The sequence below is a fragment of the Chrysemys picta genome, chromosome 21 (assembly GCF_011386835.1).
Source record: "Chrysemys picta bellii isolate R12L10 chromosome 21, ASM1138683v2, whole genome shotgun sequence".
NCBI classification, from domain to species: Eukaryota; Metazoa; Chordata; order Testudines; family Emydidae; genus Chrysemys; species Chrysemys picta.
The window spans coordinates 12727643-12755209 of NC_088811.1; the positions used below are offsets into that span (position 1 = coordinate 12727643).

General features: G+C 49.6%; 1 protein-coding gene across 4 annotated transcripts in view; it reads left to right on the forward strand.

The window, feature by feature from the left end:
• Positions 1–786: 786 nt before the first annotated feature.
• TNFRSF8 (TNF receptor superfamily member 8) overlaps positions 787–27567 on the forward strand; it is a 39116-nt gene continuing 12335 nt past the window's right edge. The window contains exons 1-8 of one of the 4 annotated variants that reach the window (XM_065574920.1): positions 792–1044; positions 18634–18724; positions 22861–22986; positions 24144–24299; positions 24421–24514; positions 25377–25735; positions 26123–26245; positions 26699–26749. In XM_065574920.1, the coding sequence (XP_065430992.1) occupies positions 982–1044; positions 18634–18724; positions 22861–22986; positions 24144–24299; positions 24421–24514; positions 25377–25735; positions 26123–26245; positions 26699–26749 (1063 nt within the window). In that variant the 5' untranslated portion in view covers positions 792–981. Of the gene's footprint in view, positions 1045–18633; positions 18725–22526; positions 22987–24143; positions 24300–24420; positions 24515–25376; positions 25736–26122; positions 26246–26698; positions 26750–27567 lie in introns of those variants that run through there. The other 3 variants (XM_065574921.1, XM_065574922.1, XM_065574923.1) reach the window with 3 other exon arrangements.

A 27567-nucleotide genomic window follows, 5' to 3' on the forward strand; every position in this document is an offset into this window, starting at 1 on the left:
CAGCGAAAGTGCTCCCATTTTGCATAATGAACTTGGCTGCAGGAGAGTGAAATGCCGGGTTATTACAGGGGTTGTTTCAGTGGGGCTGTTGCACACCAGTGATAAATCAACGAATTACCCTCCACTCATTCTGTGCTGACCTTTGCTAAGCAGAATTTACACGCACAAAAAAGCATCGTCATGAAAACTCAGCTTCTCGGGACTTTACTGCCTGGCTCAGGGTGGCTTTTTTTTTAACCCGTTCTGTCCTTTTTCAAGGGGCTATTTTTACAAAACTTATTTTTGTTGGGGGGGGGGGTGCAGAAGAGGTTTCATGCAGAGTCTTACAGGGAGGGGACTGGCTGAAATTCTCTTTAGGATAAAGCTAATCCCGCGGGGCTTTGGACCGTTCAAATAGAAGTTGCTCCAAATCCACCTGAAATCAAGGGCAAGGCGGGTCCCCCCCAGTTCAGGTTTAAAGCACCCAGACTTTCCCGGGTGGGGGGTGAGCTCGCTGTCCTCCATGCAGAGGAAAATGCGTGTTGTCTCAGAGGGCGAGGGGTGGCTGGAGCAGGAGTTTGCCCAGCCCGGGGCAGAGAAGAGGGGGGCTCCGAGGTTCTTTGTTCCCGCTCCCTGCAGCCAGGGACGGGCAAAGGGGGAGAAACTGCCCCCCTCGGCCCCAGTTGTTTTTCGGGCAAGGGCGTGAAACCCCATGGGCTCCCTAGCGCTGCAATTTGCATGCTGGGGGGGCAGGCGGGAGGGGGCCGGGCTAGTGACACGCTCTGTCAAACCCCTTTTCTCGGTGTGATTTCGGGGTTTCGGATTCTGCCGCCCCCGCTGCTCGCGCTAGAAAGTCTCCGCGGGAGCTGCTGGCGCGCGCAGGGGCGCGGGGCTGGCTCCAGGGAAGTGGCGCTCGGCGCGGTCCAGGCGAGCCGAGATGCGGGAGTCCCGCGAGCGGAGGCGCTAGGAGTCGGACCTTCACGCTCGCGGGGAGCGGGGCCGATGGCTGCCCGGGGGCTGCTGCTCCTGCTGCTTCTCCAGGGGACCCAGGCGGCGCCCCCGCAGGTAAGGCAGCTGCGCCGGGGGCACGTGGCCACGCAGCTGGGGCTGGCAGGTGTGTGTGGGCTGGGGGCAAACAGCTGGCGCTGGGGGATTCCGTTCTCCCCCGCACCCATAGCGCGGACCCAGGGGAGGGGGGCACGGATTCCCCAGAGGCTATTGGCTTAGAAAGGCGATGCCCTGCCGGGGCTGGGTGGCAGAGGGGGCAGATCCCACAGCTGCTGCCCCCGGAGGTGGGCTGGGGTCTCCCCGTTGGAGAGGAAGGTGCCAAGACGGGCGGGGGCTTGCCCCAGAGAGCTGGCAAAGGATCCGGATTTATTCATCGCTTGCATTATTAAATTAACACGAGAAACGCCCCTGGTACATCAGCTGGGCCGGAGGGTGAGCGGAGCCTGTTCTGGGAATGTCCTGGGGGAAGCAGGCTGGGCCCGGGTCCTCGTTATGCCTTGGCACGTCCCCGGAGATTTCGGGAAATCTGTCTGGCCCCGGCTCGGTTACAAGCGGAGAAACTCGGGCTTGACTTCGAGCTCCCCAAAGTGTAAAAAGAAAACGGCTCCTTCTTTGGACCACCCCCCACCCCTTTGTGTAGCAACTTCTGAATGGGATGCGGCTTCTGCATTGAATTTCATTCAAAGAGATTCCATCGTGATCTAGGTCTCTTCCCCCAACTCATCCCCGGTTTAAGACTTAGCTGTTAAAGCTCTCGATTTCAACCCAGGAGATTACAACTCTGGCCTCAGTTAATATTGGTCCTCGGTACCGTGTTCGAATGGGATAACAGACCATCTAGTCATCTGGGTATCTTGGTACAGGGATTGCTTGGTGCAATTCCCAATAATTGTCCTCGATGTGTATAATGCATGGGAGTAGGATCATGGAGGCCATGCACCGCCTTGCCTGAGTGAAGTCAAGCCAAGGGTGAGTGCCTGCAGGAATCAGGCCTCCAAACTGACCTCTTCATGATTTTGCCCTGTCAATGGAAATGTTAGCGAAACCCAAACAGTCCCTCCCCTGTGAATGAGTCATTTGTATGTATACTGTGCCCAGGCAGTGCCTATCATGGCAAATTAGGGAGAAATATTTCAGCAGAACTTTGTGTGCTTGGAGATTTTTAAATAGAGATCAACGCCAGATCTAAAGCTTGTGGGACTTCTGGAGCAGACCTTTAAGAACACTTAGTCCTGCCTATTCTGCACTGACGTTAGCAGATCCTCATGGCCCTTTTGATTAAAAGTAGGGGTTTGCCCTGTGGCCCTGAGCTGTAATTTCCCCTCCCACACTCACGCAATTTACTGTACCATGGTGATCTGGCTCCCATCCTCTCATCCTTAAGGTGGAGTGATTCCTCAATGTATAGGTCCTGATCCTACAATCCCTTCTCATCTGAGTAAGGATTGCAGGACTGGCCTGATGGTCTGCAGACTGATTAGGGGGGAAAGACCCCATATCAGTGCAAAATGATTGTTATTGCAAGAGACAGTGCATTTGCTTTTCTAATATTCAGCACCAATATTCAGACTCGGGTCCCATCCATTCCTTAGCCCATGCCTCTTAAAACCTGGAGTCACCGAGATTATGATTGCTTTGGAGCAAGGATTGTCCTTTTACTGTGTTTCTGTAGGACGACTCTTGCTGGCACCCCTGGAATTCAGATGCTACTGTTTAGTGTCGGGCAATCCATAGCCTATTTCTATTTGAAATTGTTTTTCTGCTCTTTAGTTTACTTTTTTTTTTTAACGTTCAGTTAACAGTTATTATAGATCTTTTTTCCACACGCCCCATCAGACAGATGAAGTTTGTCTGGTCACGTTCTTAGACTTGGGCAGGATTCTCTTCAGTATTCTCAGCCTTTGAGTGGGAGCCCAAGAATGAGGCAATTGTTTTACTATTGCAGTACTGTAGTCAGTTCCAGAGCAGCTAGTGCTGGTAGAAGAGCCTTTCTTTTAATTTTTTACTGTAATATACTTTTCTTCCTGACGTACGACTCATCTATAGCAAACTGACTTTCTCATTTCACTGTGATTCACCACCACACTTTTTTTTTTTCTGTGAGCTCAAATGAATATTAACGAATGAGTTCAGTCAGCACAAGACTCAACTGCAGCATAACCCACTGAGATCTGCTCCACCTCGGTAATGACCCTCACTTCAGCTGGGGTAACCCACATGCCTGCTGGCACCAGAAGAGTGAAGACAAGGAACAAACCCTGATGCTCTCGAACAAACGCATCCACACGATATCCAAAGGGGTCAGTGTTCCCAGGCCAAAGACGTGTTTGTTTTCAGGGAGCCATAGAAATGTGGGGCTGGAAGGGATCTCGAATCCACCCCCCCAAGCAGAGGCAGGATTCAATAAATCTAGACCACCCCGAAAGGTGTTTGTCCATCCAGTGGTTCCCAAACTTTAACAAACCGCGAACCCCTTTCACTAAACTGGTGAACTCCCTCCTAAAAATAGATATTTCCAGGGATTTTCTCCCTTACCTCAGCAGCAATTATAAAAGCAGTGATCTTGGAAATATAACATTTGTTTTTAGGACATGCTTATTACACATCATTTATTAACTATGATTTATCATCTCAGTATTTTTATTACATTTGGGAAACAGAAACACTCTGCCAAGATCTCACTTGTGTAGCTTGTATCACTTTGGATGAAGCCTGTTAGGCTCCTGTCAGAGGCACCAGGAGAAAAAAGGGTTGCAGGGGCAAAGCTTTTGTGCAGCCGGGGGGCAGGGCCGGTGCTACCATTTAGGCAAGCTAGGCGGTTGCCTAGGGCGCCAAGATTTGGGGGTGTCAAAAAGCAGGTGTTTTTTTTTTTTTTACATCGTTCCTACGCCCCCTCCCCGAGCGTGCCGTTGCTGCTCCACTTCTCCTGCCTCCCAGGCTTGCGGCGCCAATCAGCTGTTTGGCGCCCCAAGCCTGGGAGGGGAGGAGAATTAGAGTGGGGGCGGCGTGCTCCGGGAGGAGGCGGAGCAGAGGTGAGCGGGGGTGGGGAGCTGCTGCACGGCTCCCGGGGGTGGGGGTGATGCCATGGGGGGGGGCGCCTCAGGGCAAGAGGGGGGGAAGCTGCCGCGGGGGGAGGAGCCTCACTGCAGGGTGGGGCGGGGAGCTGCTGCAGGGCTGGGGCGGGCGCAAGGTGGAAGTTTCGCCTAGGGTGCGAAACTTCCTTGCACTGGCCCTGCTGGGGGCAGGGCCGGCTCCAGGCACCAGCCCACGAAGCTTGTGCTTGAGGCGGCACCTGGAGGGGGGCGGTGCAGCGCTCCAGCTCCGGCCACCGGGGAGAGCGGAGCCCCGGCCAGGCTCGTCGCCCTCCCCCCGGCGCTCTGGCCGCCGGGGAGAGCGGAGCCGCGGTGGGCTCACCGCCCTCCCCCCGGCGCTCTGGCCGCTGGGGAGAGCGGAGCCACGACCGGGGTCTCTGCCCTCCTTCCGGGGCTCCGGCCGCCAGCGGAGCCGCGGCGGGCTCGCCGCCCTCCCCCCCGGCACTCCGGCCGGTCGGGGAGAGCGGCCCGCGGCCAGGCTCGGCGCCCTCCCCTGCCGTGCTGGGGGAGCGGGGGCGGAGGGAGGCTTTTTTGCCTTGGGCGGCAAAAAAGCCAGAGCCGGCCCTGGCTGTGGGGGCACTGCCAGAAAAGTGTGTGTGGGGAGGTCCATGGGGGCTGCTGGAAAAAAAGGGAGGGACCCGCAGGGAGGAGCACTGATATGGGGGCGGCACGTGACCCTCGTGACCCTCGTCGCCTCCCCGTCCTGGTGCCTCTGGCTCCTTGGTTTCATCAAGGAGTATCAGATGTGAAACAGCAGGACGCTATTTAAGAAGCCAACTCAATGAGTTTCTCCTACACAAGCATTCAGGTCTTGAGCAGTCCAGGCAAACAGTGAACGTTGCAACCAAGCTTAAACTTGTTCTTCGTAATCATTTAAAAAAAAAAAACACTAGCAGCCTATTAAATTTTAAAAACAGCAGAAAATATCCACCTCCCTTTCTATTTCGTATAAGGAGTCTTGAAGTTTCAGTCTCGTCAGTGTGATAGGCTTGCTTTGATCTGCTTAGCTCTTGGAAGTCCCCAAGGCTCTGGGCGGCTGGCCCTGTGCTGCCCAAGGTCCCTAGGGACAGCTCTGTCCGCCATTAGGGAATTTTTTCCCGAGAACCCCCAGGGGTTCATAAACCCACTTTGGGACCCACTGGTCTAATCTGTTCTGAACCTCCAGTACAAGGGATTCCACAGCCTGCTGAGGTAACCCGTGCCAGGGCTTAACTATCCTCATAGCTACAGAGTTTGTCCTAATATCCAACTGTGAGGCTTTGGGGCTCAACCCAGACCAGAAAGGGGTTGTGTCACCCTTTGCCCTGCGACTCTGGGTGCCTTAGATGCTATGCTGCTGTGACTCACAGCCCTGACACCAACAGCCTGCATACAAGCCGTCAGGTCCCACCCTGGCTTCCACCACCCAGTTACTGTTTGCAGAGTCACCCCACAGCGTCTGATCCTGAATTTCCTTCAGACCAGCTGCTGTGTGACAGGCTGCTGGGGTTCCCAGAACTGAGTCACCACTTTACCCCTCTCAGCTTCAGCGAGGGAGAGTTTTGCTACTGTTAAACTGTGTGACAGCTCCCTGACACATCCGCTTGTGTGCCTTGCCAGCCAACCCTTCAGGACTCCATCAGTCCAATCCTTGTCTTGCAGGTAATAAACACTGATGCCTGACTCCTGAATTCCCCAGAGCCATCTCCCTACAGCCCACGAAAGCTTATGCTCAAATAAATTTGTTAGTCTCTAAGGTGCCACAGGTACTCCCGTTCTTTTTGCGGATACAGACTAATACAGTTGCTACTCTGAAACCAGTGAGTTATTAGTTTTCCAGTGATGTATTGCATGCCACCTTGTGGGTATGTATTGCAACGACAGTGTGTTAGTGAATATGTCAGTCCTGACAAAAGTTGCTGACACAGAGTAGTGAACCTCTGTGTCATACCAACCTAAATCTCCCTTGCTGCAGATTAAACCCATTACTGCTTGTCCTGCTCTTGGTGGACATGGAGAACAGTTGATTGCTGTCCTCTTTATGACAACCTCTAACATATTTGAAGACTGCTATGTCCTCCTTCAGCCTTCTCTTCTCTAGATTAAACATGCCCAGTTCCTTCAACCTTTCGTTCTAGGGCAGGTTTTCTAAACCATTTATAATTTTTCTTGCTCTCCTCTGGACTCAACTTGTTCACACCTTGCTTATAGGGTCGTGCCCAAAACTGGATGCAGTACCCCAGCTGAGGCCACACCACTGCTGATCAGAGTGAGACAATTACCTCCTATGTCTTACATATGACGACACATCCCAGAGTGACCTTTGCCTTTTTCACAATACCATCACACTGTTGGCTTAGATTCAATCTGTGGCCCACTGTAACCCCCAGATCCAGAAAAAACACCTCCATCTCCATCCTGCTCCACATCTGGGGATAAGAAAGAGCCACTATCCACACGCCTCCCAGCTTCTGACCCTAAACATGGGGGTGGCATGTTTATACTTGAACTTTTAGTCATGCTGTGACATGACTAACACAATGGCATATTCTGCCCACATGAGAATTTGCAAATTGTTGTTAGTTGTGTTTAACCCTAGGCTGCAGTTGAAGAATGCTGGAAGTTGTATAAATTAATATATTTTCTCTTTCAGAGTTGGTAAGTCTTGTATGTCACTGAGATAAAACTAAAGCTTTTTCATTTGGAGTGGCTGGTCCTTTGGATGGGGAAATGTGCCATTTAATCCTTCTCCTTCCTCTTCTTGCCTTCAAGAACAGTTGTGATACCCAAGCTTGGGTGATGGTTGCTACTGATGTTGACTTGCCCACTGGAATTGGAACAGCTCTTTGGATTCACCTGACCAAAGATGCTGAGTTCAATTTGCTTCCCCATTGAGGTTCAGAGATGACAATGGGGAAGGAAACACAGTCAAAAGACGAAAAGGGAGAGATACACTGAAGATTAAAAAGAGTTTGAGGTTACCATGTTTTCATTCTGTACCTTTCACAGATGAGGGAAGCAGTTGAATTTGGCTTTTGAAGCTCACCAGAGGTTTCCCTGATAAAGCCAACCTCCGTGCTGTGTTGAAAATGCATACCAATTATATTACACTGCACTCTTAAATGTGTCTAGATATTAACAGGAGAGAAGGGGGGACTGGGGCAGAAGTGAAAGTTCTCATCCAGAGGTCGTACTTTATGACATAAGAAACAAGAGGTAAAACTTATGAAGTGAATCTTCTCCAGCTGACTAATCAACCATCAACACCTGCAAGGGAGGGATAGCTCAGTGGTTTGAGCCTGCTAAACCCAGAGTTGTGAGTTTAATCCTTGAGGGGGGCCACTTAGGGATTTGGGGCAAAATCAGTACTTGATCCTGCTAGTGAAGGCAGGGGGCTGGACTTGATGATCTTTTGGGGATCCTTCCAGTTCTATGAGATAGGTATATCTCCATATATTATTTATTATTAAGATCATTGGGTCCATGAAGAATGAATGATCCACATTTGGTGAGAGGTGGAGTGGTTCCCTGGAATGTTTTTGCAGTCCTCGCTTTCTTTTTAGGGGTCCCCTAAACAGAGGTTTAGGGTAGGTCCCCCGGCATAGAGGGCAGCAGCTGTTTTGCAAGAAGGTGATAGTTTTGAGGTTTATAGAGTTTGGTTGACACCTTAGATTTCCCCTTCCTCCCCACCCCATTCACTTCATTTCAAGAGCTAAATATGAGCAATGGGGCCAGCTAAGTCAAATCTTTACCTTCAGTTTTTAGCTAACAAAGCGTCTTTATTGAATGAGACCATCTCCACTCTGAAATAATCAGTTATTAGTGATATTAATAACAATGAGTCAGGACTGGATGAAACCCTTCTCAGAACAGGATCTGCGTTTGCTGGTTCCCACACTCATTGTGTGACTTGTTTATAAAGACCTAAGGACAATATAACAAATGGGGAAATCCTCCTCTTCAGCCAACTTGGTGAGGCTGGGGAGGGGAAACGGGGAATGAGAGAAGGACCAACATATCTCCAGAAAGAGTAATTGGCAAAGGGCCCTTTTTTCTTTCTGTGATCATAACTAGTCCTTATAAAGTGATTTTCATCTGTTGGTCTCAAAATGCCTTGTAAAGGATGTCAGGGCCATTACCAGTGTCCCCATTACAGATGGGGAAACTGAGGCACAGAGCAATGGTGTGACGTGACCAAGCTCTCTAAAAGAGTCTAGATCAACTGCCTTCTGCTATGCTGTAATTAAATCCTCCTACCCTACTCTGCCAAGTCATAACCACAAGGGATGACCAGATCATCCAATCCAACCTCCTGTATATCGCAGGCCTTCAACACCCCCCAGCCCCTGTGCACTAAACCCAACAATGAAATAGACCAAAGTATTTCAGCCCACAGGAGACTGAACTATTATATGTCAGGCAGAGACTGGGAGGGACTGAAGTGCACCAATTCCTGAGACCCCTGTAAGGGTAGGGAATGGATTGAGAGACTCCCAGGTGAACCTGGCGGTGACTGACTGCAGCCCTGAAGCATGAGATTTTAGGGACATCTGATATGAACCAGAAGGGACCCCCAGGGCTCCCGAGCCTTGTCAGCCACCATCACAAGCCACCCCATCATACAATCCCACTCATCAATTTGTTCAGCTTGCTCTTAAAACTAATTAAGTTGTTTGCCCCCACAACTTCTGTTGGGCAGCTGTTACAAGACTTAGTCCTCTGGTGATGATTAGAAACCTTCTATTTTCCAGCTTGAATTTTTTCATGGCCAGTTTATCCCCATTTGTTCTTGTGTCCTTTAGCTTAAATAGCTTCACTGTCCCTGGTGTTTACCACCTGATGTAGTTCTAGAGGGCAATCAGATCCCCTCTCAGTCTTCACTGTGCTAAGTTAAACTCACCAAGCTCTTCCAGTCTCCTCTCATAAGAGAGGCCCTCCATTCTCTTGATCATCCTAGTAGCTCTTCTCTGCACTTGTTCCAGCTTGAACTCCTCTTTCTTGAACATGGGTGGCCAGAATTATACAGTTTTCCATATGAGGTCCTACCAGTACCTCGTACACTGGCACTAATACTTCCCTATCTCTGCTAGAAATGCCTCGTCTGATAACAGCAAATGCAAACCTAGCCGCACCACATTGGTGGCTCATAGTCATCCTGTGGTCAACGCACACATGTAGGTTGGTCTCTCCTCCTCTCATTCCCAACTGATGAGTCCATACTTATTGCAGAAATTCTTCTGGTTAGACTGTAGGTGCATGACCTTACGCTTCGTACTGTTGAATTGTATTCCATTTCTGTCACACCAGTCTTCAAGCTCATGCCGATCTTCTTGTGTAATATTCTCATCCTCCTCTGTATCATCTGCAAATTTCACGAGCACACTCCTACTTTTTGTGCCAAGGTCATTAATAAAAGTTCTGAATAAGATCGGTCCCAAGACTAGCCCATGAGGAACTTCACTAGTAACCTCCCTTCAGGCTGGAAATTCACCTTTCAGCACAACCCAGTGTCTTCTCCCCTTTAGCCGGTTTCTTGACCACCTTGCCATTCCTTTACTAATTCCCATCTTCTCTAATTTAGCTAAATTTCTTGTGTGCTACCATGTCAAATGCTTTGCTGCAGTCCAAGTATATTAGATCTACTGCATTTCCCAAGTTTCTTACTATTTTACCAGATGCATGTTTTGCCCCATGTTTGGACCCTTTAACACCTATAAGGACATTAGGGGTTATTATTTGTGTTGAGCTCCTACCCGCAGGGGTGTGTCCAGGCACCAGCGCAGCAAGAGTGTGCCTGGGGCAGCAAGCCATGGGGGAGGTGGTGTCAGTCGCTGTGAGGGCGGCAGTCAGGCAGCCTTTGGCGGCATGCCTGCGGGAGGTCCGCCGGTCCCACGGTTTCGGCGGCAATTCGGCAGCAAGTACGCCGAAGCCGCGGGACCGGCAGACCACCCACAGAAACGCCACCGAATCCGCGTGACCGCAGACCGCCCGCAGGGATGCCACCGAAGCCCGCCTGACTGCCGTGCTTGGGGCGGCAAAAAACATAGAGCCGTCCCTGCCTACCCGCAATGGATGCATTAGAAACTTGTGTAAATGGGGTATTCATTTGCACTCTCGATCGCTCTTCCCCCTACAGAAATTATTTTTGTTTAGTCCTTGTACAAACAGGGCCTTAGCTTGCATGTGAATGATCCTCTGTGATTCCCTCCCCACTGGCAGATGATCGTTGAGCTTTCTAGGGCCTACCTCCCATTAGGAGAAATTAAAACAAACAAACAAAATCCTACTGTTGGTTCCCAGTGTTGCCACTGAACAGGTTTTAGGGAAAGCAGACAAAGCGCCTGCGGCTGCGACCACTGTCAACACCTCTCACGTAACCTAGCTCAGACCAGTTCGAAGTGACACAGTGTGTCCAGGGCGATCAATGTTGCTGCTACTGGTGGGAAATTTTCTCAGAATTTTCCTCCTGTAGACAGGGCGGAGTGATACAATCCGCCGCCAGACAGTCCCAACGCCGTAAATTCATTACCTTGGCCCCTGGCATCTTTGGCTAAGGATACCATATTAGCACCCTTTTAGCTGGTTGGGCTTAGATATGGGTTTTTTTCTGGCAAGGTGCTAAAACGGCTTCCCTGGACAAAGGTCCTGTCTGCTTTAGGAAATTGACCTGTTGCTGACAGTGGATGCTCCCCCTGCACTGGCGACGAGAAGTTTAACTGCTAGTGCAGACAAGACCCAAGCATCTCCAGCACCACTGTTGAAATCTGATCAAGACTTGGTGGAACCAAGCAATCTGCTCTTCATGGAGTGGAGAGAAGAGGTCCTTTTTAGCTGCCACGGAGCACTGCATGTATTGGTCCAGTGCAGCTGTATTTTCAGGTGATTGCCCTCTGTGCCGGGGAGTAGCTGGCTTCACGTGATCCGTAAGGAGGACAGAAACAGGTACAGGGATACAAGAATTTTGTAATGGGTATTTTGGCTATACGTGCAACCTGTGTCATGCCCTAATATTATAAGCTTTATCTTCAAAACACTGTACAAACACTAAGGGTAGGTCTACACTTACCTCCGGGTCCGGCGGTAAGCAATCGATCTTCTGGGATCGATTTATTGCGTCTTGTCTAGACGCGATAAATCAATCCCGGAAATGTTTGCCGTAGACGCCGGTACTCCAGCTCGGCGAGAGGAGTACGCGGCATCGACGGAGGAGCCTGCCTGCCGCGTCTGGACCCGCGGTAAGTTGGAACTAAGGTACTTCGAATTCAGCTACATTATTAACATAGCTGAATTTGCGTACCTTAGTTTGAAGTGGGGGGTTAGTGTGGACCAGGCCTCAGTAATGAATCCTTACCACAGCCCCAGGGGGAAGGAATTACCACCATACAGATAAAAATAATAAATGACTTCTTTTCTAAGGGGTAAACTGAATCAAAGCTCTTAAGTTACTGACCTATGGTCATAAAGTGATAGAGCCAAGAGGGTGGATTGATTTAAATCACCTTTTTTTTATCATGATTTAAATCAGGAAACCTTGGTTTAAGTCTTTGATTTTAATCTTGTTTTGCATTTGTACTTTTTGATTATCTTCCTAAAGAAAGGTTGTTTGTTATGGGTTGGTATAGTTTGGTCATGCTTTTTGCTAAGCAGGAGGATCTACTATATTTATGTAAGTAGAATATCAGGGTTGGAAGGGACCTCAGGAGGTCATCTAGTCCAACCCCCTGCTCAAAGCAGGACCAATCCCCAGACAGATTTTTACCCCAGATCCCTAAATGGCCCTGTAGATGTGCCCTTTGTTGCTCGTTGCACAAATTTGTGGGAGACCACTCTTTCAAACACCAGTGTCCTTTTATTTTCCCACCACCACTTATATACAGCTTTATACAGTTCACTACCAGGCAGGTAGCCCCTTAGGGGAACAGCTTGCTTTTACAGCTAGCTGGGAGCAACAGGTCCTCGCTTTCCTGTTCCTCCCCTCCTACTTCCTTCCTGCTAGCTTTATAGGCCTTCCCCCATCAAGCTCACAGGTGTCTCTCCTTTAGGGCTTTAATCCCTGTCCGCTCCAATCTCTTCCCCTTACTGGGAGCTGAGCTAGCAGGCTCTGAGCTACCAGGGGCTGAGTCAGTGCCTTTTGGCCAGCACCTTGTTACAGGCCCCCTCAAGGATTGAATTTATAACCCTGGGTTTAGCAGGCCAATGCTCAAACCACCGAGCTATTCCCCCCCTGCTCATTATCTGGGCAGGGATCTTCACCCCACATTTTGACTGCAGTATCTAAGCAAAACATTCATGCTTGCCAGTGAAAACAGAAATGGCCTCTGACAAAGTTATTTTCCTAAGAAGTCACTCAAAACTGCTTTCATAATCTTTTTTGTAATTCCACGGAAGCCTGCGGTCAGCCCTTGGAAATATTTCTGCTGTTTTTAAAAAGTCTGTCTTCATCTGCATTGCCAACATTTCATGATTCAGGGTCTGACATGAGACATTCCATCCCAGGGCAGCAGAGGAGGAGTGGACATTACGCAAGAAAATGGCTTGCGGACCCACCGGACTGTGCTGGAGGGATCCTGCAGGAGCAGTGTCTAGCCTTCCTTAATCAGAAAGTGAGGGGCTGCTACACGGCCCTCAGGATAAAGGAGAAAAAGAAGTACCAGGGGGTAGTCTCCAGAAAACCCACCTTGGAATGTGGGAAATTACATACATTTTGGCTATTTGCATATAATGGACAATGGTCCAATATATAGTCAAATCAAGAAAGCACATGAAATATCACTTAATTATATTGGTACTAGAATTTTGATTTAGCCTAACCCCCATTAAAAAAAAATAAAAAGATAGAATTCTCAGCACTACCCTCCCTGATGCTCTCTAATAGGCACAGTGATGCAGTGGGCAGGCCAAGGGGCTGGGAGTCAGGAAATCTGGGTTCTACACCTGGCTCTGTCATTGGCTTGCTCACCTCTCTGTGCCTCAGTTTCCCCACTTATAAAATGGGAGTAATAATGCTAAATCACCGAAATAAAATGCTTTGAGATCCACAGGTGAAAAGTACGGTGTGAGAGCAAAGTATTATTGTTAACCCGAAACTTATCCTTCTGCACAAACACACCCATGATTTATAAAACTGATTGGATTAGAAAACCCAGAAAGGTGGCTCCTTAACTAGCATTTTCTGAGCTGCAGTGAGGATATGAATTTGTATCGTGTTACCTCTCTCTCTCGTTCTTCCATGCATAAGTTCTCACGAAAGGATAGTAAAAATTAAAGCTGTTTGGAATTGTTTCTTTCTCCGAAGAAAAATTTGACGACAAATGGAAAAAAAATTTCGTCAATTTTGGTGTGTGGAAAATTTTGATTTTTTCCTCAAAAAATGTTTTTTTGTTTTGTTTGTTTTGTTTTTTTGCCAGATACTTTTTGATTTTTAGTTAGCCAACAAAAAAAATCAAACGTTTTTGAGGAAAGCAGTCACTTTCTATGAACCTTTTAGTGCAGTTGAAAACTCAATTTTCTGCACAAAATAAGTCTTGATGGAAAATGTTTGACCGGCCCTTGTGGAAATGTAACCTAAAGGCAGTACTTGTGCTAGAATTGCTTCAGAACAGGGTCTGAGAGTGGTACTTGGGGGGCTGAGGGTGGCTAAGAAATAAGGTATGATGAATTCTGCCCTCTGATATGGGACTGCACTTTCTGTTGATGGAAGACTGGCTTCTATTTTTGCTCGCAAGGCAGACGTTTGAACACTGGCCTTGACTTCATTTCAGGAGCCAGTGCTTTCAGTCTACAGCTTTGGAAATGTCTGAGTCGATTAGAGACATTGGTTTAATATCTAGGGCTGTTGGCACCAACAAATCTTTCCTCTGTACCTCTGGCAGAAAAAGGCTCTTTTCTGTGTCTCCTGCGACTTTTTGCCGCACGTGATATTAAAACACTATGTGATTTTAATTATTAACCAGTCAGGATGCGTTTACTATGTTAACCAATTGCAGTTGATAAAATAATACTTGGTCAGTCATTTTGCTGTGAAAATAATACTGGTAGTTAGTTATAGAATTTCCCGTCATAGTGTTTAAGTATGAATAGTACTATAGTAAATGAAACAATGGATTAACACATCTTTTGGGTAATGCTGATCGCTAATTTGACTCCCGAACCACTGAGTATCACTAACCTCAAAAGATCATTTCTAGCAGCACCTTGGATGCTGCCTCCTCTGCTCTTTGGATTCCCCAGAGAATCACTTCCCTTTAAATTGGTTGGGCAAAGGAATTCAGCTTCATTGTCTGTTCTCTGTGATCCATCTCTCTTCTGCTCTCTCAAAGCATTGAGGTTTATTTCTGGGCCACTCACCCTGGTTCAAAACACTGAACTCGTTTCAAAAAGAAAAAAATCAAACCAATCAACCCTTTAATGTAGCTCCAGGGCCGTAATCAGAGCCAATGCGTAGGGGGGTTGAAAGTGACACATGGGTACACCTGGTTAAAGGCAGCTAAAATGAGGTAATTCACACCTTCTGTCCCTGAGTGTGTTACATCAGTTTATAGTGAGACCCTCTTGTACATCAACAAACTGAGAGGCCAGAAGAAGGTGTAAATTACACCATCCTTGCTGCCTGTAGACTCACTTTGCCATGTGTAACTCCGACCCCCACCTTCCCCAAGCATTTAGTTCACACATGTACCCAGTTAGTTGGCCTTGTCATTTTTAACATGCCGCTCTCAACCCCAAACGCCTTCACGCCACTCGCTCCGAGGCCCGCCAGTCGGTTTTGGGGACACACTTGCCTTCATCCCACACAACCTTGTGGTTGTCACTCTACGTTTTTGACATCAGAAGTGTGAAATTCTGAAACCAAGGTTATAGAAAACCCGGTACATGTTAAAGAAGCGAAGCCCACATCATTTCTCTGCTGTCAGTTTTGCTTATATCATTCATTTTCTGCCTTGATCAGGCATAAATGGTTTGCTGCTACTACAGGGACTGGGGATGTGGGGCAAACTGCACGGCCAGTGCTAGTGCCCCATGAGTCACTTCTCAAGGGCCATTGTTCTGTTCATCACACCTAACACAGGGGGAGGGATAGCTCAGTGCTTTGAGCATTGGCATGCTAAACCCAGGGTTGTGAGTTCAATCCTTGAGGGGGCCATTTAGGGATCTGGGGCAAAAATCTGTCTGGGGCTGGGTCCTGCTTTGAGCCGGGGGTTGGACTAGGTGACCTCCTGAGGTCCCTTCCAACCCTGATAGTCTCTGATTTTATGATAAGAGAACTCGACTATGCTGTGCTGCTGCTGGCTGGTTGAAATAGCTGAGGGAATGAAAAGGGGAGGCCAGCAAAGGTCTGAGTCAGAAATGGGATGTCCACTGGCACCGAGCGGACAGTGGAAAGCACTTGATGAGTAAGTTCATGCTCATGACACAGCATAAGTGACAAACCCTCAGTGAGGCTTGGTGGACTGCCAAGAAATAGGAAGGCTGAGTCAGCAGAAAGAGACATTCCATGGTAGAGAAACCGTGCCTTGATTTTAAGGAATCGTTTTACAAAGTTTTCTACAAACTCGGAGCACTTTGGGATTTTGCGTAGAGGATAATAAAGGCAGCAACGCTACTGTGCTGGCCGCAGGGTGGTAACGGTGGGTGGATTGCGTGTTACTATGCTGTGTCATTTTCAGACCTGACCTTGGCAGCAGATCAGTCTGCGAGGTTGTGGATGTCAGGCAGTGAATAAGCGATAAACTGGCAGGCAGCTGCCCTCTTGTGGCAAAATGAGGTATGAAGTAATTGAGTCACATTTGTTTGCAGATGGGCAATAATTTATCACAGTCGTTATTAGGCAGTGGGCCAGATTCTGCTCTCAGTCAAATCTGGAATAAGTCCATTTTCCAGATTTATGCAATTGTAACTACGAGCCAAATCTGGTCCTGTGTGTTCATTATTTTAAACTTTGTAAAAACCCTCTCATTTAATTAAATGATGAAAAGCGTCTACGTATTTTCCAGAAAATTCAGTGGAAGAAGCGGAGTGTTGCATCACTCATTTAAAGTCACCTTGCTCAACTTGATCTGATACTGAACATTCCTTACAGCCCAAAGTCGGATTTCATCGGAGAGCCAGGCAGGAAGCGCTGCGCTTGTCAGTGACTTTCCAGAGAATTTACAGAAAAGCTGGGCCAGCAGCCAGCTTAGATGTGGCCACGGACTGTGGTTTTTTAAATTTATCTTTTTAAAACTGGGTAGACAAACTGGGCTTAGTTCTAATCCCCTTCACAGTACGATGTCTTAGCTGAAATAGTCTAGGGTGACCCCGGAGGGACCTTTCCCTCTAAACGACTGAGTTAATAACCTCACCTCCTGCTGCTTAAATTAGTCTTAGAAGTTAGCTAAGGTGCTTCTGCAGCAGAGGCCAGGAGATCCCCCTTCCTCATTCTGTGACCTCAGACAGCCTCTTGAGTCCCTTTGAAGTGTCAGGATCCTTGGTTCTATTACCGTCTCTGGAAGGTAGTGTGTGCTAATGGTTAGAGAGGTTCTAGTACCAATTCTGCTACTAATTTGCCATTTGACTCCATTCCAATGGGTACGTCTACACTGCAATTAGTCCCCCGCAGCTGGGTGATTCAGGCTCATGCAGTCCACCCACCTGTGACTCTCCCAGAGCCCAGGTGCCAGCCAGAGCTTTAACGTCTACACTGCAATTAAACGGCCCCTTAGCCCGGGCCCCTGGAGCCCGACTCAGCTGGCATGGGCCACCACGGGTTTTTATTTGCAGTGCAGACGTACCCTTCCAGGCTTTCCTATCATTCTGCTGTGTGATTAGGGCACCAAATCCCTCCCCTGTAGAAAAGAGAGAGAGCTTCAGAGGCTGGGTGTGAGGTTCATGGATGAATGTCGGTAAAGCTCTGCACTGTTGACAGAAGGCATTGCAGAAGGGTGAAGTGTTATGCCAAAGGACTGGGGGAAATTCTCCCGCAGAAGCCAAGGGGATCATAGAAATCATAGAATGTCAGGGTTGGAAGGGACCTCAGGAGGTCATCTAGTCCAACCCCCTGATCAAAGCAGGGCCAATCCCCAGACAGATTTTTTGCCCCAGACGGCTCCCTCGAGGATTGGGCTCACCACCTTGGGTTTAGCAGGCCAATGCTCAAACCACTGAGCTATCCCTCCTGTTGATCTGCTGTGGATTTCCTGAGGTCCTTGTTACCTGTCGAAACGCCATCAAGAGGCACGGTCTATGGTGGATCTCCTGGTTCCATCTCTTTCTGAGACAAGTTGCTGTTTCAGATGATTTTACACTTTCCACCAGTGGCTGAAAATGGAATTCAGAGAATGGGGCGGGAGAATGCCAAGTTCAAACGATCTCATCAGAAAACTTGTAGCAGTGAAATTTCCCAGTACGTGCTTCAAATTGCTCTAAGCAAGGTGCTGATGCCACTGAACAGAGGTGCCTTCTGGCTTATCTGCTTCTTGAGACCATTCACAACTGAGTCTTTTTATCTAAGGTCAGAGCAGAGGCTGCTCCTGAAAACCTTTTACGCACAAGAAAAGCTTCACTGAAGACAGTGGGGCTGGGCATGGGAGTAAGGGATTGCAGGCCCTCTCCTTGGGCCACTGATGTCAGTGCAGGCTCTGTCCCCATGTTACCAGCGAAACAACTGAATTGCAAGCAGGTCTTTGGGTTGGATTATATCCAGTTAAACAATTGAACACAGATATCTATTTCCTACACTGATATATGGGAGAGGAGACTGCTGGACCCAGCAGGAGCTTAACAAAATGGCAGAACTGTAAAAAGGTAGTTTCAAGGAGCCTTGAGAAGGATGGCAGGCACCTGTTGCGTGTGGCCCAGGTCACCAGATGCCTGGAAACAATCCATAAGACTGACTATTAATGTGAAGAGTTAGTTTTATTTATCATGTCCATTCTGGCTGGATATCTACACAGCCCCGACTATGACCCAAAGTCTAGCATACACCAAGTCTAAAACCTGATATGGATTCCTTAGGGAGTCTACTTTGGTTATTCCAAAGTCCTGGTTTGGAGTGGAGAGGGGGTCATTCTAGGACAGTACTGCAGTCCATGCCAGGGCCGGCTCCAGGCACCAGCTAAGGAAGCAGGTGCTTGGGGCGGCCAATGGAAAGGGGCGGCACGTCCGGGTCTTCGGCGACGGGTCCCTCAGTCCCTCGCTTCCTCTTTGATCTGCCGCCGAAGAGGAAGGGAGGGAGTGAACGACCCGCCGCCGAACGGACCGGTGCGATAGAGCTGCCGCTGAAGTGCCGCCGGTCGGGTTTTGGGGGTTTTTTCGCCGCTTGGGGCGGCGGAAAACCTGGAGCCGGCCCTGATCCATGCAGTTGTGTTTGTTACCATAGGCTTTTGAGCACTGAAATGGCAGATGGACGGGTTGCAATACAGCCTCCCATTCCCACACTCAGCTCGTCTACTCGTTCACAGGAAAGAGCTGCAGGAAGATGGGCTTTTCTGTGTTTTGGACTGGGTGCATATTGGATAATTACGAAGTGCTGTGCGTTAAATACGGCTGCTTCTGCAACCGAGCTTTAATGCTGTCTTTGGTCTCTTTGATTTTCTAGACATTGATTATCTCACCTCAGTCCTGTAATGTGCTAGAGAACTGGCTCTATGATGAAACTTCACAACGCTGCTGCTACCAGTGTCCCTCAGGTCAGTATGTTTGTAACTCGGGAACAATTAACAGGCAAACGTTCCGGCACATCTTACTGGTGCAAATGCACTAGTCAACATGCAATGGTGGGGGGAGTTCTTTCTGTTCCCTGCATATGTGTGCAGTTTTATGAATGAGCAACAGGTCTGGATCCAGATCCCCCTCCCCTCAAACGTCCCAGTGATCCGCAGTATGAAGGGCATAAGCCCCTGCTCATTTTTAGGCATTGACAGTTTTGTCAGTGCGGCCTGCAGACATTTAGGCTTAAAATTTAGATCAATGTAGCTACGTTGGTTGGGGAGGGGACGACAAATCCAACCCTCCCCCCCCCCCCACACACACACACCCTGCTCACTGTAGCTATGCAGACCTAACCCTCAGCAGGGAGGTAGCTATGCTGACAGAAGGATCCTTCCATCGCCACTGCTACTGTCGTTGTGGGAGGTGGTGTTCCTACACTGATGCAACAACCCCTTCCTTCCATCAGCGTAGGCAGTGTCTCTATTACAGGGTTCTGCCAGCATAGCTACAATGGAACAGCCAGGCCAATATCGTCTCCGGGGTGTAAACATGTCCTGTGGACTTGGTCTGGCAAGGAGCTGTGCCACTAGCAATAAGGCACTCAGCACCTCGTTGGAGGTGCTCAGAGCCTTTGCAGAATCGGGTCCTTAATTTGCATCCCGCTGAATTTTTGCGTGGTCGCGTCCAGTGGTGCGAAGCACGTGGACAGACGGTGTAAAACGCTGCCATCGTGAATTGCTGGTGTTTTGCACCCACTGCTGCGAGGGACTGCACAAGAATCGGCCCCACGGATTTGCTGCTGCAGGGTTTCAAACTGTCCAGTAAAACTGTGAAGCTCAATTTGCATCCGATCGCAGGCCATAAAAATAGCAAACGGCACCGGGGAAACTCTGTCGCTTTCTTCAGAGTCAAAACAGTTTAGAAAGTGTTCCAGAGGACAGGGAGGTGGGCAGCTTGTTTTCAGCGCCAGCAGCAGGCCGCTCGGAAGTAGCATGACTCATGAAGAGTAACAAACCTTGTGGTCAGAAACAGGAAATGGCTTAGAGAGACCAAGTCCCGGAAATGCCTGAAGCTAGCCCCATTGGCCAAAATAGTTCAGTGGGCGGGGCATTTTGTGGCATTTCCCTCTCTGTAAAAATGTTTTTCTTTTCTTTTTCTTTTTTTTTTTTTTCTCAAAAGGAAATTTTTGACATTTATTTGTTCGGCTGATAGCGTGCGGGGGTATTGTGCTTGGCTGCGAGCTTTTGCATGAAGTTGGATTGGGTCAATAGCAGGACATCCTGCGCTGTGGCCATGTGATGTCAAGACTATGCCAGGGCTCCTGAGAGACCCATCCCTGTGTGTGGCCAGCCGAGACTTTACAAATTAGGAAGAGGGAGACTGCTTCCAGTAAAACAAGAAATTAGGGCTGACGAAGCTGCTTTTACCCAGTTTGGAACCTACTCAAATGGATAGACAGCCATCTGTCTTGTGTCTACACCATCCAAATCCCACATCTGGGCAGGGGGTTAGACTCGGGACCCTGGCGGTCCCTCCTAACCCTATGGTTCTATGATCCTCAACTGGGGTATGTCAGTATAGCTTCGTTGCCTTCAAAGGGGCTTCACCGTTTTTATAGCAGCTGCAGATGTGGGAGTTGTTACATTTGATTTGTACCTGAAGGATGTTGGCTTGGTGTTGTGCTTAAGGAAGACTGGGGAGGAGGAGAGAGGAGAAAAGCGGGGGGAAATCTCGGGGGAGAATAGCATTAAAAAGGGATCAGAGAGAGGAATATTCCCTGGACAAATAGATACTATATTACAGGGGTTGGCAACCTTTCAGAAGCGGTGTGCCGAGTCTTCATTTATTCACTCTAATTTAAGGTTTTGCGTGCCAGTAATACATTTTAATGTTTTTTAGAAGGTCTCTTTCTAGAAGTCTATAATATAGAACTAAACTAGCGTTGTATGTAAAGTAAATAAGGTTTTTAAAATGTTTAAGAAGCTTCATTTAAAATTAAATTAAAATGCAGAGCCCCCCGGACCAGTGGCCAGGACCCGGGCAGTGTGCGTGCCATTGAAAATCAGCTCGCGTGCCGCCTTCAGCACACGGGCCATAGGTTGCCGGCCCCTGCTGTACTACATAGCAAAAATGACACTAAACAGATATTAAGGTTGCAAAATCAAGCCCACAAAACTTAGGAAATGCCAGAATTAAGGTTGTCTGTGCCGTCCTCCCTTAGCTGCTCACGCCAGTCCCAGTCCCCCAACCTCAGCTCCACGCCTGCATCCCTGAACCTGTCCACTAGACCAAACCACCATTCCTCCCAGCAGAATCCCAGAATAGGCCAGCAGTGTTTACTCCCTGGGCTGCTGGTCAGATGTTCCACAGCCACACCCCGCCTGCCCTCTGCAGTGCATTATTTCAGCCTCAATTCCTGACACAGCTGGTCGCTAAAGGGAGTAGCTATTTTTTTTTAAAAGGACCATGTTGCAGGCCTGTGCACCGGCATCGCAGTGGTTGCCACCCTAGTGAGACTGGTTTCAGACAGTGGGAGGTGGGAGCCACGTAGCTGGGAGTTGTCTGGTGGCATTTAGTCACCTAAATATAGCACTGATGCTGTCACCTGCGCCGCCCACGCTGGGCTTGCCAGAACGTTTAGCGAGTGTGTTGTTTTCCTCCGAGTCGTTAGCCCGGAGGGTTGCGTTATGCAGAAAGAGGTGGGCCGTTTTCCTGGAGTCTTTCTCACCCACCCTGTGCCCCATTCCCGCGCTGCTGCTGGGATTTCTCATTGTGCATCTGCTGCTGCCACTGTGCCTTCCTCTGTGGTCGTGATTACCCACCTCCCAGCAACTCCTGGGGTCAAGCTTTCTGCAGCCCTTCTGATCTCCATGGTATAGCCAGGGCCTTCGTTAGCCCGCGTACCCAGCTGCTTAGAATACTGACCTTTTAGAGGTGCCTCTGGCCCAGCCACCCCTGCTTGGCCTCCTTCCACGCCCCAGCACAGCTTTTGAGGGCGCACCTCTGCCCCTTCAAGCTCCCGTTTGCACCAGCATCCCAGAGGTGCTGGCGGCAGTCGAGAGGAAAGCAGATATCTAGGGCAGTCAAACGCTGAGCACCGGCCCTGGGGGTTGCTACCATAGACCTGAAGGAGCCAGCGAGGAGCAATTGTCTGAGGAATCTGCGTGGCAGTGGGGCACTTCCCTGCAGACCTGCCAGCCACCTCTGTCTTCCCATTTGTAACCTCCCTGCGCAACGATCCCAAGCCCTGCACCCTGGAATAGCATTACTGCAGCCCGGGTGACCGGTGCAGAGAGCAGATCCAGCCTAGTATTGTGTGGGAGGTGACCGCATGGACTGAGGAGCCTTCGGCCGTATAACAGGGTGACTGTCCCCTAAAGGGCAGTAAGCACTAGTGGTCAGTCAACACCTGTTCTGTGCTGTGTCTCTTTAAGTCCTTGGACTTTTTAAGAGCGGATGAAGACCCAGGAAAGGCAGAGCTAGGTACTGGGGGAGAGGAAGATGGCCTCAGAGGAGATCGTTAAGGCTTGGGGAAAACCCAGGCTGCTGTTTCTTTAAGGGCCTGGGATCAGGAGCTTTGTGGAGTGGGCGGGGCAGGACTCCTCTCTCAGCCAATCAGGACAAGCTCTGGGAGGGAAATCTGTATATATACACACACACACACTATCCTCCCTCAAAAGGAGTGGAGCCAGTGGCTGGGGGAGATCTGCAGGGGAATGCTCCTGGGGGAGAGTGAAGGACTGACTGGGGCAAAGAGCCAGCCGGAGGAAGAAGCTAGTTGAGGCTCAACACCCCCAGCTCCAAGGAGGAGAGCCGGGGGCTGGAGCAGAAAGCAGCCTGCAGCGGAATAGAAGATGACTCCAGCCAGGTAGGGGCTGGGCAGGATGAAATTTGGACTCTGAGAACTTTATTTTGATGGGAACCATTTCTGATGATAATCCAGGGTATTATTGGAAGAGAAGAGCCTATTTGAAAGGGAAACTGAGGCTTGGCACGTCTGAGCGATGCTTGGCCAGTAGAGGGCGCTGCCGGGCAGGCACAGCATTCTCTCCCTCTGCTTCTCTCCGAGCCCTTGGTAAGAGGCTTCTTACTTATTTTGCTTTCTGTCTTTCAGGCTACCATAAACGGAAAGAGTGTCCCACGGATCCAGACCGGGACTGCGGGCAGTGTGAACCCGAGCACTTCCTGAACAGGGAGCAAGGGAAGCCACGCTGCGAGGCCTGCGTGTCGTGCAAGCCAGGTATCTGTTTTGCTTAGCCCCTGCACTTGCATCATGCCGAGACCTTCTCTGGGTTTGGGCTGGGCCAGTTTCATTGTGTCTTGATTTCCTGCCTTTCCACTACCTGTCTGGACTGGCGAGGGAAGCGGTCTTATCTTAGTCCTTGATCCTCCAGCTGCAGCACAGGGCCGATGAGAGCCACCTCTCAAGTTAAGGTGCACTGCAGTAAGGTATCCCCATTACGTGAAACTGGTCCCATTTGTATATTTGGGTGGGTATCTCAATAGGACATCCAAAGGCTGCATTTGGGGTCAGTGGTGGAATTTGAATCAGGCTCTTGGAGAGTACACGTCTGGCTATTTTACTTTTCTACGTTGTGCACCTACTTGAGCATCCAAATGCTTGACTTGGATGTTCTGTTCAGTTTTGAAAAGTCGTCCCACCACATGACGTGACGGTTAGAGAGAGGAACGAACCACGGAGCTTGGATCTGAATTCAGATTTGCATCTTGGTTCTCCCCAAGTCTGGATCTGGGGTTCTGGTGCGGACCCATCTCTTGTGTTTTTTCACCCCAGTGGATCCCAAAGAGTTTTGCAGACGCAGAATTGAAGTGCAAGCCTTACTGGGATTGCAGCTACCTCTGGGGGGATGCACAGAGATGTTTAACAATGCACAACAACATTACCCACCAGGTTAGAACAGGGAGGTTAGCATGCTTAAGAGAAGCTACCAGGAAAATTTAGGAGGACGGAACGCAATTGCCTGAGCTAAAATTTGGCTCAGGCAGGAGAGTTAACACCCCGATCTTGCAAATGTGCAGTGAGCTCTTGACAGCCTACAAGTGGTTGGGATCCCAGTAAAAACATTTCATTCAGAACGGCATTTCCAGCAGCAGAATGGCCCCCTGTGCTGGCTCAGTACTTAGAGAGGGGAATGCCACCTACCATCTCACCGCGCCACTTCCTGCGGGACCTGGGATTTCCCCAGAGGTCTCTTATTCAGCTATTGACCAAGTCTGATTCCTGCTTGGTTGATCAGACTCCAGCCCATCGGTCCACAGACTTCTCCTGCTCTTGTGACTTGAGCTGCCGCTGAACAGAACACTCATTATCCTTTCCAACTCTTCTCCTCTCCCTGCATCTCCTCCATGCTAATTTTCTCTCATTCCCCCTTTCAGAATACGACCTTGTGGAGAAAGTCCCTTGCTCCTTCAATTCCAGAAGGGTGTGTGAGTGCCGAGCAGGGCTGTTTTGTAAGGTTGCTGTTCTGAACAGCTGTGCGCGATGCATTTCCCACGCTGTCTGCAAGCCAGGATTTGGAGTCCTAGTCAGAGGTAAGCATCCCACCCATGCCAGCCAGTCTCCTCTGGCTTTGGCCACGGGACGGTGCTGGCGACACGGCTCACTCCGTCGCGTACGGCTCGACGATCGCTTTTTTTTTTTTCTTTCCTGCAGGCACCTCAGAAGTTGATGTCTCCTGCCAAGAATGCCCTTTGGGGACCTTCTCTGAGCGGCACTCCAGCACCGAACGCTGCAAGCCCCACACGGAGTAAGCCCAGATTTTTGTCCGGCTGTCTAGAGCTAGAGCTGGAGCTGGCTGTGGGAGGGGTAGCTCAGTGGTTTGAGCATTGGCCTGCTAAACCCAGGGCTGTGAGTTCAATCTTTGAGGGGGCAATTTGGGGCTTTAGTTGGGGATTGGTCCTGGTTTGAGCAGGGGGTTGGACTTCCTGAGGTCCCTTCCAACCCTGATATTCTATGATTCCATTTTTTTGCAGGGGAGGGATAGCTCAGTGGTTTGAGCATTGGCCTGCTAAACCCAGGGTGGTGAGTTCAATCCTTGAGGGGGCCATTTAGGGATCTGGGGCAAAAATCTGCAGGGACAGTACTTGGTCCTGCTAGTGAAGTTAGGGGACTGGACTCAACTTGATGACCTTTCAAGGTCCCTTCCAGCTCTATGAGATAGGTATATCTCCATATATTATGGAAGCTGTCGCTCTTCTGGCACAAACTAGCCAAATCCAGCCCCAGGACAAAGGAGCAACTTTTTGCTAGTGAGCAGAGATTTGAGGGCATCCCTATTTCTCTTATAACTTACACAAGATTACATGGCCGAGGGGTGGGGAGGTTTGAGTGTGGATGAATGAACCCCTCTAACCTCGAGCTCTCTTGACTAGAGTGGGTTAGACTTGAACATGAATGTTAGATTTGCATCTGGTTTAAAGAGATCCTGTGGGGCAGGGGGAGGAGTAATGGGAAGGGATGAGCTTCTGGCTAAGGGCAGATGGCACAAAAACGAGCAAGGGGTGGTTATCGCTCAGGTAACCTCTCTCCTATCTTCCATTCCCGCAAGGATTCCTCATGCGTTTTTACTCTGTGACCTGTAACCTCTGTGTTCTCCTTCCCCTTCCCAGCTGTGCCAAGCTAAACAAAGTAGCCGTGGACAGCGGAAATTCCACACACGACCAAGTCTGCATGGACCCACCTCACACCCACCTCACACCTGCCACTTTGTCTGCGAAATTCAGCAACGAGCCGAAGGATTCCGACAGGGCAAAAGCGCTGCTCCTGAACGAGCAGCCAACAACTGTGGGAGGCCAGCATTCCCACACTACCACAAAGCCAGTGACCAGCGCCAGCATCCTCACGAGTGACGCAGCCTCTGGCGATGCCAACTGGACTGCTGCGGGAACCGTTGGTGGATCGGATACAAAACACGCAGCTGGCACTTCTCCTACCTCAGATATAGCTACAGAAAAGACTGCCAAGACAGGTGATAGCACTGATAACGCACGTGGTGAGTGCAGTACATGGGGGAGGGATAGCTCAGTGGTTTGAGCATTGGCCTGCTAAACCCAGGGTTGTGAGTTCAATCCTTGAGGGGGCCACTTAGGGATCTGGGGCAAAATCAGTACTTGGTCCTGCTAGTGAAGGCAGGGGGCTGGACTCAATGACCTTTCAAGGTCCTTTCCAGTTCTAGGAGATAGGATATCTCTGTTAATTTAAAATTTGTTTAATTTAAGGCAGGCTTGGGTCTGCGTGCGTGTTCTGGCATGGGAACGGCTTTCTCTCTCATACTGCCTGTGGACGCCCCATACCTTTTCTTAAAAAAAATCCCAGCTTCATTAACAATACCCCCTCTGCCCGCTCTGTGTTGCAGGTGATGGGAGCTTTGTTCCCTGGGGTGCGGTGGTTCTTTGCAGCATGGTGCTTCTCGCTGGTATGCTGGCGGTTTGGCAAAGGAAGGCTTGCAAGAGGCGGATCTTCACCCCCAATGGGAAGAGTGAGTTTCCTGAGCCCTCTAGCTGTTCATTAACCCGTAGCATGCTGGTAGTGTCACCTGTTCTTGCAAAGGTTTGGGTGGCCGCTGCATGTGTCGGGGAGAGCGACCAGCCCCTGGGAGCAGGCAGGGCAGGGTGAGGGCTCCAGGCAGATCCTGACCTCCGGGTTTTCAACGTTAGAATCCTATAAGCAGTTCATGGAGGAAGAAAGAGATGGTGCTGCCATGAAACACAGGCTGCATGGGGAGTTTCTCAGAGGCTGTGGGAGAAATGGTAACAAAATGTCTCTCCTCAGCACAGGACGGTGTCGTCTGGGGTCTGTTTTGTGTGTTAGCTGGTATAGCCCCAAGCGGAGAGAGGGGAAGGGTAATCTTTGTTGGTAATGATCAGATCTCTTCCTCCATATGTCCCAGAGCTACTTTGGTGCTGAACATGGTGTCTCTTTATTTTCTCAGCTCTTGATCTGTATCCAGTCACTACATGTAGACTCAAATCTTCAAGTCAGGGTAGGTGACTGATAGAGGCTGGAGCCATCTTTCTGGTCTATCGCAGAAGATTTTCTAGCTGAATTTCAATCCATTTTTGTGTTAATTAGGACAACTGTTACTGAATCACGTTTTTACATTATTAGACTTATATGACAGGTGCCAGGGGAAAATGCATTGCATTGCTCTCTCCAGCACTATTAAAACGGTGCAACAGATGGCGCTCTTCCACCTGAATCGATGCCCTTGTGTAATAAGTGGGGCCCAGTGCTGCTGGAGGTGTGCCGTTTTTTAGATGGAACTTAAAATCACAGTGCCTGACCTGAAGGCCTTGTGGCTTGTGTTACAAAAGTAGAGAGGGCATTAACCACAGTACCCTAACCAAGCCCCAGCCTGAGTCATTACTGTCATGCTGTCTGGAGTGGCTCAACAGGGCAGACACCCCAAAATGGTGGTGTATTCTAGACAGGGGCTCCGGATCGGGGAGGGGCAGGTGGCCAGGGCCCTCCCACTTCTTACCTGCGGTAAGGGCGAGTGACGGGGGGAGGGGCGAAGAGAAGCAAGCAGAGGGCGAGGCCTTGGGGGAAGGGGCGGCGCGGGGGGCGTGCCCATGGTTCGGGTGCCTGTGGGGCACCCCCTCCCCACGCTTTTAGGGTACTTCCAATGCTCCTGGTTCTAGAAGTGGATTTCACCAAGCCAGTAAGAAATGCGAACTCCTTGATCACCATGCTAGCCTTACCACGGAGTCACAGACAGTCCCCTTAGACTCTGCAGTGTGTTTTGAAATCCAGACAAACTAGACTTTTGTGATAAATGATCACTTACCCCCCCCAAAAAAT